We start from the raw sequence: 18,882 nt of genomic DNA, 5'->3' as shown, positions 1-18,882 counted from the left end.
TTTGAGGGTTTGTTCACACGCAGCATGCTGAAGATCCCTCCTTTCTTTTTATCTTCCATCTGAGAACAAATTTAGCTGACAAAATATTTTTAAAAAGTTATTCACAACTGTAAAACTTGAGACTGCTGAAAATGTGAAAGACAGCATGCTTGGCGGGCTGCAGTTTGAAGGGAATACATTATTTATTTACTTACTGTAGCAGAGCACCTAATCTAGTATGGTAAATGACGAACATGATCACAATTACTAATTTAGGCTTCATGAAGCAATGCAAGTATAGATCATCACTTAAGGCTACACAAAAACATGAACGTGCCAGTCAGTCAGACAGCTAATATCAAAATAATGAAAGACTATCAGGACACAAACCCTAGCCCCCCCACCCCACACCTTGGTGCAGATCCGCGACGGAAGGGGGAGGGTGGGGGGGTGAGCTTCTCAACCTGCGAGGAGGGCCTCCTCCACCACCCCCCCCCCCCATCCGTTCAACAATTCTACATGCTCCTTCCCAGCCTGCAGAGCTCCTACATCCTGATAACTGCTGCATCTGATCCCTCACAGGATCGATACTGTAAAACCTCCTGATCTCTCCCTGCATGCTCCTGTTCCCACGTTTGAGGCTACAGGCTACAGGGGGGAACCCCTGGGTGGCTTATCAATGGCTATCATTCTACGATACTAATCTACTATCGCCACACATTCACATCTGATCGATCTAATACTAAATGGGGAATTTCAGTTCTCTGTAAAAAAAAAAAAAGAAAATAGGGTATTTCTTCCATGATCGACTGAATACACGCGGTGTGCTGGAGCAGTCTCTACTCCGCATGCTTACGAATAATACACAGAGGGGGAAGGGTTACTCTTAAAAATAAGATCAAGGTAATAAGGTAATGCAGTCACCTGGCTAATCATTACTATTAATTATACTAATAATTACTAATTTTATCATACTTACAATGACTAATTAAGCAGACAAATAATTGGCAATAATCGGTAGCAACAGGCTAAGAGTTGTGTGGGTGGAGATGGAAGGATGAGGTCTCATTTTAATGTGAAAGCAAGAAGAGCAGCTGGCACTTAGGTGCCACATCACCCTGCTAAAAATACGCGCAGGTGGGGAGAGTGAAGGAGCTCGGCAGGGAGGCGGGGACAGCGGCTGCCTGTCTAGGCCCCAGGCCTGGACCCCAGGGCACTGCCGGAGATTAGGCTCAGCGAGGCCGCCCCTCTTCCGGCCTGTCAACAGCTCCTCAGGGAGCCCAGGGGGGAGAAACGGGGCCGACAGACGTACCCGCCGAGCATCCGCGGCTGAAAAAAGGTCACCCAGACTCATTTACTGAGCGGGAAAAAAAAGCCTGACTACCTCGGGAAGAAGAGGGTAAAAGAGAGGAGAAGATCGTCTGAAAAGCGCTAAATGCAGCTCGTCTGTTCGGCACGTGTGAGAGGCAGAAGCCTTTAAGTGCTCCTCGAGCGGCTCCAACGCCCGCGTGTGACAGGAGGGTAACAGGTCTTTGCGCGACAAAATGGCGAGGTTATTTTTACTCTCGCTCGCTCTCGTCCGCGCTAAAGTGCTGAAGCAAGCTCTTTCTGAACCCAGAACCTAAATACCCGAAGAGGAAAGGCTGTCGACGCGTAACATCACGAAGCGGACAAGTCCGGGCCTGGTGCGCCCAGACGGTGGAATTTTGCTTGGAAACGTGCGCCCATGGAGCGAAAATCCCCCTCTCTTCTCCCCCAGGATATAGGGAGAAATTCAACAAAATGAGGGGTAACCCCCCCTCTCCACCCCTTGACCCTGGGCTCTGAAGGAGCATGGGGGTGCCCTGCTCATCCTGGTGGGCCCGGTTTGCGGGGTACACCCAGGCAGTTTGGGATGACCAGGGGGGGGAAAGGATCAGCTTTCTCTTGCGCCAGATTCAGAAATGTAGGTCAAATGAAACTGGGATTACCACTCTGCAAAATACTGTCCCACTTGTCCTATATTTCATCCCAGTTAACCTATAAAACTAGTTACTGCCATGATTTTACTCATCTTAACTTCAGGATGGAAATTCCACAATATGTAGTCCAAACTACACATTATTAAGACAAATTAAATGCTGGTTGGACTCCACACTCGTTTAGTCAAGGACAGTGGGGTCAAAGAAACCCTTTTGTGAGAAATCGGTGAAACGTCTCATTCCTATAACACTGTACAGAGCTTTGTCTTTAAGCTCTTAAATGTACAAAAGCCATATTGTGTTCTGCGACGGAGTTGAAGGACTGCGATATACATGCCCAAGCATAGGAATCACACAGGTTGCTTTCCCGCTGTCTGTCAAACAGGGAACCACAGCTCTGGGTGCCTCAGGCCCCCGGCATGCAATGGCTCAGCGAGCGCTGTGAGAGGCTTCACACAGCGGTGGTGCACAGAGGCCTCTGGAGAAGCCAGGGCCTGGAGTAGCCTCTTCTCTTCAGGCCCGGAGACTCCGTGCTGGGGCCTGGTTCTCTTTCTTCCTGGGCCCCTTGCATCGTTTCCCACAGGCCAGAGAGAACCCGCCACGGTAGAAGCACAAAGATGGGAGTTTTTGTCAGACCTTCAGTACCCCACTCCCTTTCCCTCACCCCCTCCTCAAACGCTATGCAAAACGGAACCTCGTCGACCGTCGCCGCGGGAACAAGCATCTGCTAACTCTGCGGGTCACGCTAACGACGCCCCGTCTCAGCGGAGACCTTTATCTTCGGAGAAAAGAAGAGAGAGAGAGAAAAGAGGATGTCCTGAAGAACGAGAGGGCTGACAGAAACAAGCCGACCCTGCCCTCTGTGCCAGAGCATCAGCCCCCGTCCTCCTCCCCCCCCCCCCCCACACACACGCAGAAATACCCTCGCCTGGAACGGGTCCAGGACGCTGTCCTCCGCCTTTGTACTCCCCGCTGTAAATCAACCTCCCTGGGTTATGTTTACAGTCTGAACGTCTAAATGCCCCGCTGTTTAATAAATGTCACTGCCTAAAAGCAGAGGGGCGCTTGACTCGACCCGCCTTCGCTGGGGGGAGGCCCCGGTCGCTCGAACCGGCAAACAGTGAGAGAGAGACAGGAAGTGAGCGATGGAGCGCCGGACGGCGCGGCCTCCCATCAACGCACCGCGATGGCGGCTGACAAGCCCCTGGCACTGCCCCGCTTGCCGCTGGGGTGATACGCCTTGTACATTAAGCACGGCATCATGGGAAACAAGGGGGAGTGGCAGCCTGAAGACACACAACCACAGAAAGGCCTCGTTTGTCAAAATGCCGCGTTCCTGAAAGAAAGCATGTAAACCACCGCACCGGTACAAGGGAGAACCCACAGGCTTTACAGCGAGATAATCTCTAAATTACTACCTGGTTTTCAGCCGCTCCACCATAGGAGGACAGCAAATAAATCTTCTCTGTGGGGCAGGACAAATGGAAGGCCAGAACAAACACCCAAATCCTGTAGTAAATTAGCCTATATATATATAGGCCATTGTTGAGTGTGAAGATACACATGTTCCTCATAGACGTCCGTGCGCACAGAGAAAGGAACTGTAACACCACCGACAACCAAGGCTGACACCAAGGTTCAACCGTTTTTTTTTTCTTTCTTTCTTCACCTGCTTTTTCTACATTAATTATGCGAAGCCTCAGAGAAAACAAATCAAAAAGAAGAGGTAGGCAGAGACCGGCTGATGAATCGCGCGGCGCATTCCAACACGTAAAACCCGCACGTTTTGATGCACAGTGATTCAATCCCACTGCAATCCCTCCTTTCTCTCCCCCCCATCCCCACCGGCCTGGAACAGATGTTGCCGCACAGTCCTCGGAGGCTCTAATCCAGTCGCCGAGGCGCGATACGAAAACAAAATCGGGCAACAAAATCACCACCTAGCCCTCCTCCAGACAGTTCATTAGCAGCAAAGGCAGAGAGGGAGTGAAGGAGGCAATTTGACCGTGGTTCCGGGTCTCCTCCTGATGTCCCTGAAGTAACTACGCCGAGATGATTCCCCCCCCCCCGAGTGGCACCGCCTTGAAAAGAACTGTCACGGCTGTGCGGGACGGAACAGACTAAACATCACGTGTGTCATCCGTACTTCGTGGGGGAGAGATTAGTAATTATCCGCTTCACATAATGCTTTACACTTTACAACGTGTTGGGATGCCGGTCTTTCGCGGGCGCGAGGATCTTGCCCCTGTCCCGCGGGAATGCTCTCCGGCTCCTGTGCGGGCCAGCTGTTTTTTCCGCTACCTGCGCCACCCAATGGAATTTGGGGAAGCCCCATCACCCTGAGCTTCTGATGAGGACTAAAATGAGAGGGATAATATGGCTTTATAGCTTCAACCAGTGATCTCCAGTGATCCTCAAAGATTTCCAGTTGATCTCAATTAATCTTCAGTGGCTTTCAGAGGTCTGCAGTGATCACAATAGATTTTCTGTGCTTGCAGGGATGATCACCAGTGATTGTAATAGATCCCCAGTAATCTTAAATTTTAAGAGATCTCCAGTGATCATATGATCAATCTCCAATGATCATCAGTGATCTCCATGCTGATTACCATGGACTTAACCCTTTGAAGAGCAGGATTTTTTTGAACGTTTTTTTCAATGTTTTTGATCTCCTTCCCTTTACATTACAAGCACTGATTGTGACATCAGCATTAGAGTGTTCAGTTAAGAACATTCTAATCGCATATTTGTGATCTCGCGCCTTAGAAGGGTTAAGTCACGAACCCACCAAGCCTCACACTCCTGTAGCAATCCGTGCTAATGAACTGCATGAGCTCATGAGTTTGTACTCCTGCAGGGCAATCTCTGGCAGTGACCAGAACTTACCCCCTCTGATGATGTACTGTTAAATAACGTGCACAGGTTCAGTGGCTAAGGATCAGTGCACCAGTAAGAGGATAGGGGGGGTCGTGTCGCACCTCCACGGTTCGAGCACTTCCAGGCTGAGATCAGCACACCTGGGTGTTCCAAACCCTGGGCTGGATCCGTTCCCCTTCCCTGTTCCCACAAACCCCAAACGCTTGGAATTTGGAAGAGGGAAAACCGAACCGAATTGCTCGTTCTGAAATCTCACTATAACGAGAGGTTCGGGCCGCCCCCATGACCATTCCAGAGTTCCAGAGTTCCAGAGTTCATTTTTTTTGCATCGTTTTTTGAATGAATGCAAGGGGATGGTAAATGGTAAATGGTAAATGCAAGATGAAAGGGAGGATCTTCCTGCCTGTCAGTCAGGCCCCGGAGCAGCAGTCAAAGCCGGCGAGGGGGGTTGGGAGAGGGGACCCAAAAACAAAAGGCAGGTTTGGGTGTCTGTCAGTGGGCGACGGCTGAGACTCTGAGTGACTGGGCGGATTAGGGGGCGGCAGGTAGAGGGAGACAAGCCTCGGCCAGGGAATTCCTGGACTTGTGTGTGCTCAGGTAAGCTCACCTGAATGGAGGTGAGGTTAAGAATGGGGGGTTGGGGGGATGTAAAGTGGAAGAAAAAAAAGGCCATCATAATACAGCAATCAGCCCAGCAGTCGACGTGATAAGAGCCTTCTGCCACCTCCGGCTCTCCCTAAACACTGCTACAGACACGGGGGGGGGCGGTCTGAGCGCTCTGGGCGATGCAGGTGAACGATTCAGCCTGAGAAGGAGAACTCCAGACCCAAAACACCAACGCTGACCGCGTCTGTCCTGCTTTCAAAACCTTGACATCACTGCCGAATGGACTGACGTACATGCCTCTGAGTCACTGACCCGTGCCCTCATCTTTCCTGAATTTACCCCCACCCCCCCTCCCAATGCACCCCCCCCACACACACACAAATACTGCTCCTTCCAAGACCCGACTAAAGTGTTTTTGCGTGACAATACTGCCTTTTTTTTAACATGCGACTGTGCGTGAAACCTCTCCCAGAAGCCGTACACAAATGATAAGACAAACCACGTTGCTCCGGATTACTGTGTTTGTCTTCTCTGAAGGTAGTAAGAAAACAAAATAAATCTCTTAAGACTTATACGGCGAGCCGCGCACTGTAACGCACAGCATGTAAAAATGTAGCTACGCGCGTGACAGATATTTATTATTTAAGGGAGCAATGGCTCCAAGGATATTTACATTTTTACAAGCTCCACACAGCCTCTTTGTGTCAGTAATCTTCTGTAAGCCACATTTCATTACAGTCTACGCTAAGGACCTTGGCCCTGGTGTCATTTGTCAAGCTTTTCTTGGTGGCTAGGGAATGCCAGACAACCACCCCCACCAGCCTTTTTAGCCATTCATCAGGAGGGCGATTTCAATCCCCTTTGCTCAAACTACAGCAGAGGGGGTAATGTAGCGCCCTTCAAGGTCCGCAGTCGGAAAATCAAAGCCGTTCGGCGATCGCCCAGGCCTGAGGTGAAGGTGGGTGGGGGGGGGGGGGGGGGTGGAGGAGGGGGTCAGAGGTCACTGCCAGATTAGCAAGTGAAGCCATGCCAACGAGGCACAGCCCTGGGCAGGGTTGGGGGGGGGGGGACTGTGAGTGGCAAGAGAAAACACCGGAACATTCCGAAAATCCGACAACGGCTCTCACAGACATGCGCCTTCGGGGAATCATACAGCCGACCTCATTTATTAAGTAGTCATTTTTTCGTTTTATTAAGAAAATGCCCTAACAGAAACCCCCCCCCCGCCCCCAGACATGACACCACGAACAAGCTCGCGGCTTAATGCCAAAACAGATAAGAACCACCGCGGGGCAAAAATGATCTTGTGTGAGATCCGCATTAAATAACAGCATTTCATCACTCCGGGACAAGCTTAAGCTAGATGCATTTCATGCAGACAGCAAACACCTGTCATAATATTCGGTACTGATTGCAGGCGGTTAACATGGGTCTGATTTGGTGATAGTCTGTGCAAGGCTACAGTCATTAAATCTCTTTTTCTGTTTAACACCATTCGCAATTGAACTGAAAGTTCTTAACACTGGCCTCTTTCCAAAGGGAATATGTATGTCAGTACAGGAATAACATGGAAAATTATTGTTTACTTTATCAAACGTGCATTGGGCGAATTTGATCAAATTTCTTCAACCAGTGAGGGAATGATATTTGTGCAGAACTGGACAAACGATACGAGTGCCTGTGGGGCAGAATAGAGCGTCTCTATGAGGATGAACGGGAGCTCTGTGACACTGGTCTGCTCAGCTGTGAGTAAGGGACCATAAGCACACACACACACAATGCACACACATACACACACACACACACACATACACACACACACACACACACATACACACACACACACACACACACACACACACAATGCACACACATACACACACACACACACACATACACACACACACACACACACATACACACACACACACACACACACACACACACACACACACAATGCACACACACACACATACACACACACACACTATGCACGCACAAACACACATTTCTCCACACAAAGGACACACTGCATCGCACATGTGCATTGCTAATTTTGAGCTTCAGGTTCAGCGCGTGAGAAATTTTAATTCCACAAACTCAAACGCAAATATGCACAGCTGCGCCACGGTAACCGTCCTTCCTCCTCCTCCTCGGCGCCCGTCTTTCACACAGCTACCTGGCTACCTGCGGGATTCGGGGAATCCGCCGGCAAAGCTCAGAGCCTGGAGGAGCTCGGCGGGACGCGAGGGGGGGGGGGGGAGGCCACCTGGGAGAGCGTTTGAGGCGATGCCAGCCGACTGTGCGCACGCCCGTTCTGAGAGAGAGTCTGACAGGGCAAAGCGTTTCCAAGATGGAGGCTCCTGCACCGCTACAGGAATAAAGGACTCAATGTGCTTCAGGTACAGTAGATACTCAGACACAAGGACATGAGTTCTGAGTGAATACTAAAAAATAAACACACACACACACACACACAGGTGCACACCCGTGGCACTGCCTTTGGACCTTACCTGCTTCAGTAATGATCATATAATATCATTCATCTTTTACATTACATTACAGTATGTATTTGTCTGGCACAATGCTATATTCTTTTTTTTTTACAATATTATCCATTCAAAGAGCTAGATATTTTGAGAAGCAATTCAGTACATTCTTCTACTGTACAACTGCTATGCATCTCCCGGGATGAGAACCAGCAACCTTCTTAAAAAGTTAGAAGACTAGCCCTTAAACCACTCTACATACAATACCATGGGGGATCTACAGTAACTAGGATTCTGCCTCACTTACTCCTCTAATATGCTACAAAGAGCTCAGCTCCAGAATCTCTCCATGTTAGGCATTTAGAGGCTTTACTCTGCCTTAGACTCAGATTCCACATAACCACACACCACTTTTTCAGCAGTCTAATGCAGTTCATATTTTCTCCTTACATCTGACAAGGAGCCGAAGCAATAAAGGTAAGAAAATGCGATAGTGAAATATGTGCGAGATATGCACGATTTATCTGCCCTCTCCTACAAGTTAATCATAAAGCCCACTGAGCCTTGATGGCAGCTGCCCACCTGTAGCCTTCTCTTCTCCAGCGCACTGGGGATTTTACAATACTGCATGGACACACAGCAGTCTTTGGAACAGAACAGCCTGGCTTTGCAGTGCATTGTATTGATTTAACAGATGCGCTAATCCAGACTGACACAGAATGCGGACAACCAACATCATCAAGAATGACATCATTAAGCATGAGACACAAAACAAGACAGTAGACCAGTGGTAACGGACCCTGTTTCTGGAGTTTCTACTATCCTGTAGGTTTTCACTCCAACCGTAATTTGGCACGCCTGACTCGGCTAATTAGCGGCTCAAGAAGACCTCTAGCCGTTGAATGAGGTGTGCTTCGTTAGGATTCGATTGAACTCCTACAGGATGGTAGATCTCCAGGAACAGGGTTGGCTTACAACTGCAGTAGGCCTACCAAAGACATGATGGGATTATTGAAGTAGAGAGACGAAGCTGACAGAACCAGCCTGGAAACAAGCCGCAAACGAGTCTGACCGTCCACCACTGCCTCTGCTCAGGTATCTTTACGCTCCAAATGAGCAGCATCCCACACCGACCCGTAAAAGCGCCTAATTATCTCCACTTCTCAAGCGTTTACGCACGACAGATTGCTGTTAACCTTTAAAATTACAGTCCTGGGTCCGCACGTTACGGCGTCACTGGGAGAGGGGGGTGGGGTGGGGAGGCGGGTGAGGGGGGCGGGATTTTTTGAAGCACGCAGACCTATGTCAGGAGAGCCTTTTGTGTTTCTTCACTGCTGTGGAAAAGCCGAAGAAAGCCCAGAGCCGGCCGGGCCCTCTCTTAGAGCAAATGCCACCATCAACGTCAGCGCCAGCAAATCACGGAAACGCACAAACACAAAAAAAAAAAAGCCCACAAAGGTAGGAGGGAGGGGAGGGGAGTGGGGGTGGTGGGGGGGGAGGGGGGGGTGGAGGGTGGGAGGAGGCTGAACATTCCCACTTGCATACCTAAGAGTTAGAGAGCCTTTTAATTTATTTAAATGGAAGTGACCTGCACGTGGAAAAAGAGCTGAGTGGGGAGGGGCTGCTGGGAGATGACGGGCCTCTGGATCCCTCCTGAGTGACAGGAGAACGCAGGCTGGGGGGGTGGGGGGGAGGGGTGAAGGGTGCTTGGCAGTTATAGAGAATTGGGGGGGGGGGGGGGGGGGGGGGGGGTGGTTCTGTTACTTACAGAGAGCCCATACTGGAAAGCATCACTCGCCAATTTTATTTTACCCAAAATTGATTTTCAAGGGGGGAAGCCAGGCACACACATCCACATACATGCACACACAAACACACACACACACACACACCTACACACACACACACACACACACACACACACCAGAGCACATATTCATTTGCGTGCAACCGCATGCACCTTCTTGCTCTTTCTCACCGGCTCTCTGCGCAAAAGACGAAACGGTTCGAACGTTATGGGCTAAAAGCTACTTTTTTAACGACCACATTACACCTAGTCTAACGCACCACCGCAGTCACAGCATTAAAATGCCTCAGTCGGTGTGTGTGTTGTGCTGACCTTAAAGAAATCCTGTCAGAACAGGCCAAGAGCAGGCGAGATTCCTGTGTGATTGGAGGTCTCTTCTCCTCCATGCCCGAAGCGCACCCGGATCACAACGCTTCCCCTCTCTCCCCGCCACAACTTCAAGGTGATCTCTTCTCAATCTTATCGTGCCAGCCCCCCCCCCCCCCCCCCCGTCCCCCTTTCATTATCACAACCCGCCATCTCCACAAATGTCTTTATATGCACCTTTTTATTCATCCGCTGTGAACAAAAAAAAAAACCCTCTCTGGGCAAAGAACCACGGCTGAGAGAGCAAAGTCAAAATTACTCTGATTTCTCACCTTTGTTGTTTACGAAAAGGGCTTTAATGGAAGCCTTTCAGACACCAGACTCTGAGGTGTGAAATGTGCCTCAGTCGGCTTTCTCATCCACAGATTTTACAGCCAGCCCATTTTTAAGCCAGTCGACCCCGTTTGTGAGCGACTGTTTAACATTACATTCATTTTGCGGACCTTTTATCCACAGTGACTCACAGCACAGGACGAACGTAAGTACGTTCACCTGATTAAATATGTGCAATAGTGCCAAACTAAGCCAACAACATCCCCAGACCAGCACGTATAGAGGCAACATCATTAAAACAATAGTCCAGCTTAAACATGCTAAGCTAACCACTGCCTGTTGAGACACTGTAGTTTGTTTTAACATAACATGACGTAAGACGAGAACAGGCCATTCAGCCCAACACTGCTCGTCTATTCCTACCACTAAACTGTACTTAATGCTTAGTTCACCTGTTTTCACAAACATGCACCTGACACACTGATTCATGCTTACGAAAACTGAAACTACTTGTTGCAGACGGACACGACGGCAGCATATTCAGTCTGCCGTAAGTAAAGCACGCCAGGGCTGTGTCTTACCGCTGTCTTCGATGGAGAAGTAGAAGATGTCACTCGTGGCGTTGTCTCCAGCTCTCAGCACGTAGCAGACCTTCATGTCATCGACGTCCGCTAACGAAACAGATCAGAAGCACGTTCATCATCTCCGCATCCGGTTTCATTTTAACAGCATAAATTTTAAATGCACAGTATTTCACAGGTTACAAAGCAGCCGGGGTTCACGTCTCTACTACACCGGCATATTTTTGCAAACAGGTGGAATGCTTTACTCAAGGTAATCTGTTGAATTATGTTGCGTAATGCAGTGACGATTTCCTGTAATTCCAATGAGGCTGAAACTGTTTTGAGTCACTGCAGTAATTAGCACTAATAAGACATTCCAGTCAGCGGTCAAAACACCACTTGTGAATTGAAGCAAGGGATTTCACTGACAGAGTAGCCTGTTCATATTTCCAGTTTTCCAGAAAGGGTTCACTGTTTGTCCGGGGTTAGTCGTCACCACTCGTACACATTATATTCTCTCTTTTACATTGATCGCAGTATGAGAGCTGAGTCCCTATACAGGCTTCAGCACTTGTTTGATATCATGAATTGATGTCAACGCCTGCCTAGCAGAACTCCCCAGCGTCCAGACATGCATTAAAACAGCATATAAAACGACTCAAGGGAAACAGCAAATGAAAGGGTATGGAAACCGTTCAATTAACTCACTTTCAACGAATTGTAAAAGGAAGAGTCACTAAAACTTAAGAACAGCAGGTGACTCTTTAATGACAGGGGAGAGGAAGGAAAGAGGAAAAAAAAACTTCCTAGAAAAAGCTAAGCTTCAAGGAGCGGCAACAACATCTGTCATCTTCTAAGCTGGAATCCCCGCATGGATGCTCAGTTCCCTGGCGAGCGAGAGTGGTGTGAAGTTTATCGACCCTGCCGTCCTCAATATTTGATGTGAAAACATTCCCCCCCCCCCCCCCCCCCCCCCCTCCAAAGAAGCAGGCTCATAAAAATGTAAACCATCAATTTTGGAGGCATGCAAAGACCAGCTTCAGATACTACTGTCCGTTAGCCGACCCCCCCCTCCCCCCTCCAGAGTCTTCTTCAAATATTTAGCAAGCGTGTATGGGGAAGCTGTGCAGAAAATTGAATCTGTAAATAAATCTCATTGATCTGTGCTTTTTCTCCCGCCCCCACTGGTCGCTCTGATGGGAACTGTTTGCCAATCCACCCCCCCCTTCCGTTTTTCTCTCTTCATTTGTAGCCTTGCTCGTGCGTCTTAGACTCTGATACTCGGCTGTCTTTCAGTCTGCGCACAGCTGAGATGGATTTCACACCCTGCGACGGGCCCTCAGATTCATCACCACATCCATTATTTAGCACCATTGCCCCTCACCCTCCGCCCCCCCCCCCATCCCCAAAATAAAAACAACAAAATGTAAGGGCAGCTCTATTCATCCTTCAATAAATATTACTGACAAGACTCCATGTGTGTGAAATAGATGAGGTATGAGAAATTCAGCTGGTCGGGGGGTGACTTCCCAAAGACGGTAATGGCGGTTGGAAGCTGACAGTGAGCTTGCTTGAATGTGCTTGTCTGCATTTGTGAACACTGGAGATTCCAGAGGTACTGACAGAGTAGCCAGAGCAGCTTGAGAAACCTGCCGTTACCTTTCTGCCACCTGTGTTAATGCTAAAACTGGAAAAACGCGCTTAAAAAGCTGAGCTCCTGTCAATTATTTAGGAAAGTTAGATATGTAAAGTAAAATCACAACCTCTGGCTCCACTGGGGTCTCTGCAGTTATACAGAGTGCTTAGGCTAATATGCAATGACTAGACATCCGCGCCTCTTTTCTCTGAAGAAGTTGAAGTACTGCAACCGAAAATTGAACATAGTTCAAGGATTTCTTGATGCAAGCATTAACATGCACAGCTCTTTGCTGCAGAGCAAACTGTAGTGCACATGAAAGGTATGGATTTGTGTGGTTCTCAGCTCAGTAATTACACAGATATAAAATAATGGTGCATGGATTAAGCGCAAAAGCTGAAAAAAAGGAGAATAGAATGTCTCTTTTTTTTACCTTGTGTAAACGTGGTGATCGTGGCATTGCCCTTCCCCAGGTTGATGATGTAGCCGTGCAGCGGGCCAATGGTAATCCTGAAGGTCACGGAAGCATGGGTGCTGTCTCTGTCTTCCGCTTTCAGGGCCTTGCTTGTGATCGTGAAACCCAGGTGGCCAGTCGTGAGTATGCGCAAGGTCGGGCCGCCCCTGTTGACCACGACCTGCGGGACCCCGTTGTCCACGGACACGATGGCGATCTTCATCGTCTGCGGCCTGCGGGTCTCGAACACGGTGTCGGGGAAGACGTAGAAGTCCGTGTGGGTGCCGTCGGTGACGAGGAAGGAGAAGCTGTCCTCGGTCGACTCGGTGCCGTCGTGCTTGTAGCTGATCATGTTCTCGTCGAGGTCCTGCTTGGTGAAGGAGGTGACGGGGCGGGTGCTGTTGAAGAGCAGCCTGCCGTGGATGGGCAGCTGGGTCACGGTGAACTTAAGCAGCCGGTCGGCGGTGTCCCGGTCCTCCACCGTCAGTTCGAAGGGGGTGATGAGTTTATTCTCACCCTCGTTCACCACGAGGCCGTGGATCGTCAGGACCGGCTTCTTGTTGTCGACGTCCGTGATGGACACGCGGAAGGTGCGGAAGACCGGGTTGTAGCCATCGGTCACCTCAAACTCGAAGCTGTCCATCTTCACCTCGTCGTCGGAGGTGTGGATGTAGTAGATTTTGTTGCCGGCCAGCTGGAGCTGGGTGAAGGTGGTGATGGGCATACCGGGCGTGTCCGTGCACTCCAAATGCCCTCGCACGGGCGCCCTGGTGACGGTGAAGACCAGGCTTTCATCTGGGCTGTTGAGGTCACTGGTGCTGAGCAGGTCCGTGGTGAGCGTCACCCTACCGCCCTCTTTCAGAGAAACACCTTTACTGACGACATCTGGGAACACCATGTCGATGCTGCCTACGGTAATGTAGAAGTACCTGTCAATGAGTGGGTTCAGGCCGTCGGTGACGTCGAATTTAATGAGGTCACGGATGCCCTCCTGTCCATTGTGTATGTACACAATGAGCTCCTGGTCCACCTCACTCTGTGTAAATTTCATGCCAACTGTAATGTTTTCATATAAGCCGAAAGGGGTTTTCCTCTGTAAGAAGCCTTGCCCAGGCCCGTAGCGGATTACGTACGTCAGAGTGCTATCCTCAGAGTCAAGATCAGTTGCTTTCAAAATTTTATTGTTAATTACTTTTGTTTCCCCAATCTCAATTTCCAGGCCATCGTTAATTGCCATTCTGGGTGTTTCATCGTCTACAGGAATTATCATGACAATAATGGTTTTTTGCACCGTGAATTTGCCGTCAGTGAGCATTACATCGAAGCTGTCTTCTGTGGTCTCTGTGTTATCATGCTCATAAACAATACTTGAGGCCTCTTTAATCTGGTCGAGTGTGAAGTTGGTTACTGGGACTGTGCCGGTGGAAAGCTGGTTGAGGATGAACCCATGTTTGGGTGGCTTGGTGATAATGAATGTCAGTTCATCCGCTGGGACGTCTGCATCTGCCCCATTCAGAATAGGTGTGTCAATGACAATGTTCATGCCTTCCATCACCACAAACTCCCTCATGAAGATCTCCGGTTTTTCATCAGTGGAGGGAATTATAACTATGGGAAAGAAATGTCTCTCTGAAAAGTTAATGCCATCGGAGCACCGGAAGGTGAACCTGTCCTCCACGGGCTCCACACCTTTGTGAATGCTCTGCACATAATATATGTGACCTTGTCTTATGTCCTTAATGGTGAAAGCACTGATAGCAGTCCCTGACCTGGATTTCTCTGAGCCTGGGGCTGGAGAAATGTTCTCAAGGTAACCAGAGGAGGTCTGGACGATGATGGTGCAGAGAAGGTCGTCTTTAGGTGTGTCGACGTCTTCGGCGTTCACATGCTGGATCTCAAGGACGTTCTTCTCCCCTTCGACGACACTGAACTGCGTGCCCACTGTGACCTCTGGTGCCTGGCTGTCTAATGGTAGAATGGTGACCTGCACTCTGACCCCCTTCACTTTGTTGCCTCCAACAGTCCATTCGTCTGACATGTCTGTGAGGGTCAGATTGAAAAAGTCCTCTTTTGTGGTGAAGCCGATTTCTCCACTGGTGTGGGCATAAACCACCACGCCATTGATAATATCTGCCTGGGTGAACCTCTCAGAGGGCACACCGTTCACAAGGATTTCCCCAAATAATGGACGGTCTTCCACGATGAAGGTCAGCCTGAGGTCATCCGTGTCCTCATCCCTTCCCTGAATGACGTTGCTTGTGATCTCTGTGGCTCCGTTCTCCAAGACGTCTATGTACGAACCGATTGTGCCCACAGGGAGATTAATTGTGGGGGGTTCATCGTCGATAGGCTTCACGTTTATCTTGATGGTGATCGTGACAACATGGATGCCATCGCTGATGTCCAACTGAAATGTGTCTGTTGTGGACTCGTCCCCATTGTGAATATAAGAGATTTTGCCACTAGAAATGTCATTCAGTTTAAAAGAATCCCCTTTGGTCATGTCAGTGAATGAGTACTGGACCTGACCGTGAAGCGGAGGCTGAGTGAGCGTGAACGATATCTGTTTACTGTCAGTGTCGGCATCGGTGGTGTCCAGTTCTGCGCTCGTAATGACATGGGTGCCCCGTTCAAAGACCGTGAAGCCACTGTTGGTTATCTGAGGAGGCTTGTTGTCAACAGGTTGAAGAAATATGGAGAAATCTCCCTCCACACTATTTCCAGCAGTGTCTTCAACGGTGTAGCGAAACTGCACCACGTGGGCGGTGATTCCCAGCTCCAGGTCAGGGGGCTTGTACGCTATTTTGTGGTGATTTATTTGCGCCTGGGTAAATTCGGTGACCACGGTCGTAGGGCTTTCCGTCAAAACGATAGATCCGAGTATTATAGGGCTGTTCTGATCTGTGTCGGTCGGCGGCTGGATGACGGTGTACTTCAGATCTCTGTCCTCTGAATCCAAGTCGGTGTACCGGAGGAATTTTTTGCGGAAGTGGGTCAACTGGTACTCGTGCACAGTCATTTGCAAGGTGGTTCCGAGAAAGAGTGTGGGTGGGATGTCGTCAATCGGAAGAACCTTGACGATAAAAGCGCTCTCCCCTGATTGGTTGGGCGGGTCGTTGTCATCTTGAACTCGGAACACGAACTGGTCCATGACCGTGTCTGTGCTGTGAGGGCCAACGTGCCTGTAGAACAGTTTCCCATCTGTAATGTCCTGCTGAAGCCACTCCGTCACCACCTTCTCGTACACCTCGTCCTTTGCACTGAACTTCCAGGTCGATGGGTCTTCTGGTGCTTCAGACTGGCGCAGCAACACCTCTCCGATCGCGGAAAACGGAGGCTCGATCGTGAACTTAATGGTCGAGTCCTCCGAGTCGATGTCCGCAGCACTGAGCATGAGGGGGGAAATGGGCATCATCTGGTTCTTGAACAGCACCAGGCCGGTGTTGGCGTTTATAATGGGCGGCTCGTCGTCCATCGGCACGACGGTGATGGGAAACAGGAACTCCACCTCGTTCTTGCCGTCCGTCATGCGGAAAATGATGTTGTCGCTGTAGGTGTCGCTGCCGTCGTGTTGATAAATGACGACGCCGGCGTCGAGGTCCGACGGGGTGAAGAACTTCCTCCTCGCCCCGAGGACCGTCAGCTCGCCGTGCCGCAGCCCGTTGATGACGGTGACCCTGACGTCGACTAAATTGTCCTCGTCGCTGATCTCCAGGTTGTGCGAGCTGGACAGCGGCCTGGACTGGCCCTCGTACAGGAGCTGGCCCGTGTTCCGGGTCACCACGGGCGCCAGCGTGTTCATGGGCTTCACCACGATCATGAACGCAAAGGGGTCGGAGACGGCCCCCTCGGTGTCCACCACCTCGAACTCGATCTGAAAAATTCTCTCTGCGTCTGAATCAACAGATGGGGGCCTGTAGGCTATTTTTAGATCCTTCAGGTCTCCCTGATAAAAGGATGTGATTGGCATATTCCTATCATCGGTGCTCACAATGTAGCCTTCCTCGAAGGAGAGAGGGGAGGTGATGTTAAATATCAAATCATCAGGATTGGATTCTATGTCCTCTGCAGCAAGCATATCGGGGGTTATGGCAGTCATGACAAACTGATCAACCTCCATCATCATCATCGCTACAAAACTAGGCTTGGGGGCGTTATTTTCCTCTCCCTCTCTTATGCGCACCATAATTTGAAAAAACTCTTGCTTGAGCAAATTTCCCTCCTTGTCCTGTAATTCCACAATCATGGGAATGTAATCTCTGTTTGGAGACCTGTGGGTGAATGTGTGCTGATAGCGTATATTTAGCTTCAGAAATTCATCACAGTCCACCATTTTCCCCAGTTTGGCGTCATCAGTAAGTTTGCCGTACCTGGGCAACGTGCTGATACTAGCTAAGGATGATATCTTGCACTGCTGTGAGTTTCTATCAAAAGTAAACTCCAAAATTTTTTTGTCGATTGGATTGCTAGTGCCAAGAAGTTTTTCAACTGTGAGTGGCATATTTCTGGTTAGCACCTCCAGCTGCGTAAAAACGACCTCAACTTCCATCATAAACGGTATTATAATGGTATCCGTTTGAGTGTCATACCTGAGCTGCAACCTCACTCGGTCCTTTGAAGGGCTCCTCGAGCCAAAATGCGTATACTTCACGTCGTTGGGACCAAATTCACATGAAAACTTCTTTGGGAAAAGCTGCCCGGGTCTCTGTGACAAAGGATCATTATCCAAAACAGTTATGCTGCATCTGTCTCCTGGCTGAACTTGAATCACTAAATCATTGATGGGATCAATGAAAACGGGTCTTCCAAACGGCACACGTATTCCATTGTTAGCGACAAGAATAGCATCCTCTGATAGTTCCGGTCGCAGGGCATAATATAATCCCAAACTGTCAAAAACTTGCGTGGATGCGATACCTGTCAGAGTCACTGCAAATAGTACAAGTCTGCAAAACACCACAGTGGCTGTTGCAGTCCTCTGCCGCTGCGAGAACATGCTTCTAGCCATCTGCCGTCAGAAGCCACTGCGTAAATGTCCTCTTCTGTGCAAATAAAATCCACAATAAAAACAACAGGACGGTTGAAAGTTAAAAGAACGCAGACCGAGAGTTTAAAAATCCCACACGCGCATCCGTATCAAGACACTGCATTCTTCTCGAGCTGCAGCGCCGAGTTATAAACTTCAGGCACTTGCGAGCCCCGAGTAAGGAAATCACGCCCTCTTTTACAGGCGATTGGATGATATTTACGGTGGAATGCGTTTGTCAGGTTGTAAATGGACGTGACTGATGTCACTCTGAGGAGGAGAGCGGCGACACAGGCAAGCAGTGCACCGGGAAGACTAGTAACAGGTTGAATGAGGTGAGTCAAGGGATTAAAAAACGTATACAGAACTATTCTCTATAGATCAGTGTTTAAAAGATAATAACTCGCGGGCATACATTTCTATTCAAAAATTCATTCGGAAACGTGAGAGGTATATCCTACATCATATGAATACATAAATGCCTAGAACCTGCTTTAATTTCAAACACAAAGCTGTACCCAACAGGCGCGTTTGCATTGATTGAAGACAGTGTGCTTGCTAAAAATCGTTTTACATTGTTTTTTTAAAAACTGACTGTCTTTAATATCGTCAAATAAAACACAGCTATATTTTGTGAAATGACGTTGCATAGCTTGATTACGAATGCATACAAATGCATCAGTGCTAAAATCTAACATTTTAAATGATGCATCAAAAATATAGACATTCACATCAGTAATTATTTATTATACGATAATGGTGTGTAGAAGGCGTACCAAGTGTTTCCTCTCAAACCAGACATTCCAAGTAGATAATTTGGCTCCCTCTCGTGGCACACAAAATGT

General features: G+C 49.1%; 1 protein-coding gene across 1 annotated transcript in view; it reads right to left on the bottom strand.

Annotated features, from left to right (window-relative positions):
* The window catches only part of LOC118210050 (FRAS1-related extracellular matrix protein 2-like), a 79,416-nt gene extending 61,174 nt beyond the window's left edge, over positions 1-18,242 (bottom strand). The window contains exons 1-2 of the mRNA XM_035385876.1: positions 12,991-18,242; positions 10,940-11,029 (exon numbers count right to left, since the gene is read on the bottom strand). Coding sequence (XP_035241767.1) covers positions 10,940-11,029; positions 12,991-18,019 — 5,119 coding nt within the window. The 5' untranslated portion in view covers positions 18,020-18,242. The remainder of the gene's footprint in view (positions 1-10,939; positions 11,030-12,990) is intronic.
* Between the last annotated feature and the right edge of the window lie 640 nt (positions 18,243-18,882).

Source organism: Anguilla anguilla, chromosome 12, assembly GCF_013347855.1.
Source record: "Anguilla anguilla isolate fAngAng1 chromosome 12, fAngAng1.pri, whole genome shotgun sequence".
Taxonomy (NCBI): domain Eukaryota; kingdom Metazoa; phylum Chordata; class Actinopteri; order Anguilliformes; family Anguillidae; genus Anguilla; species Anguilla anguilla.
Note: the sequence above shows the minus strand (reverse complement) of the source record. Positions and strands in the feature narration are given on the sequence as shown.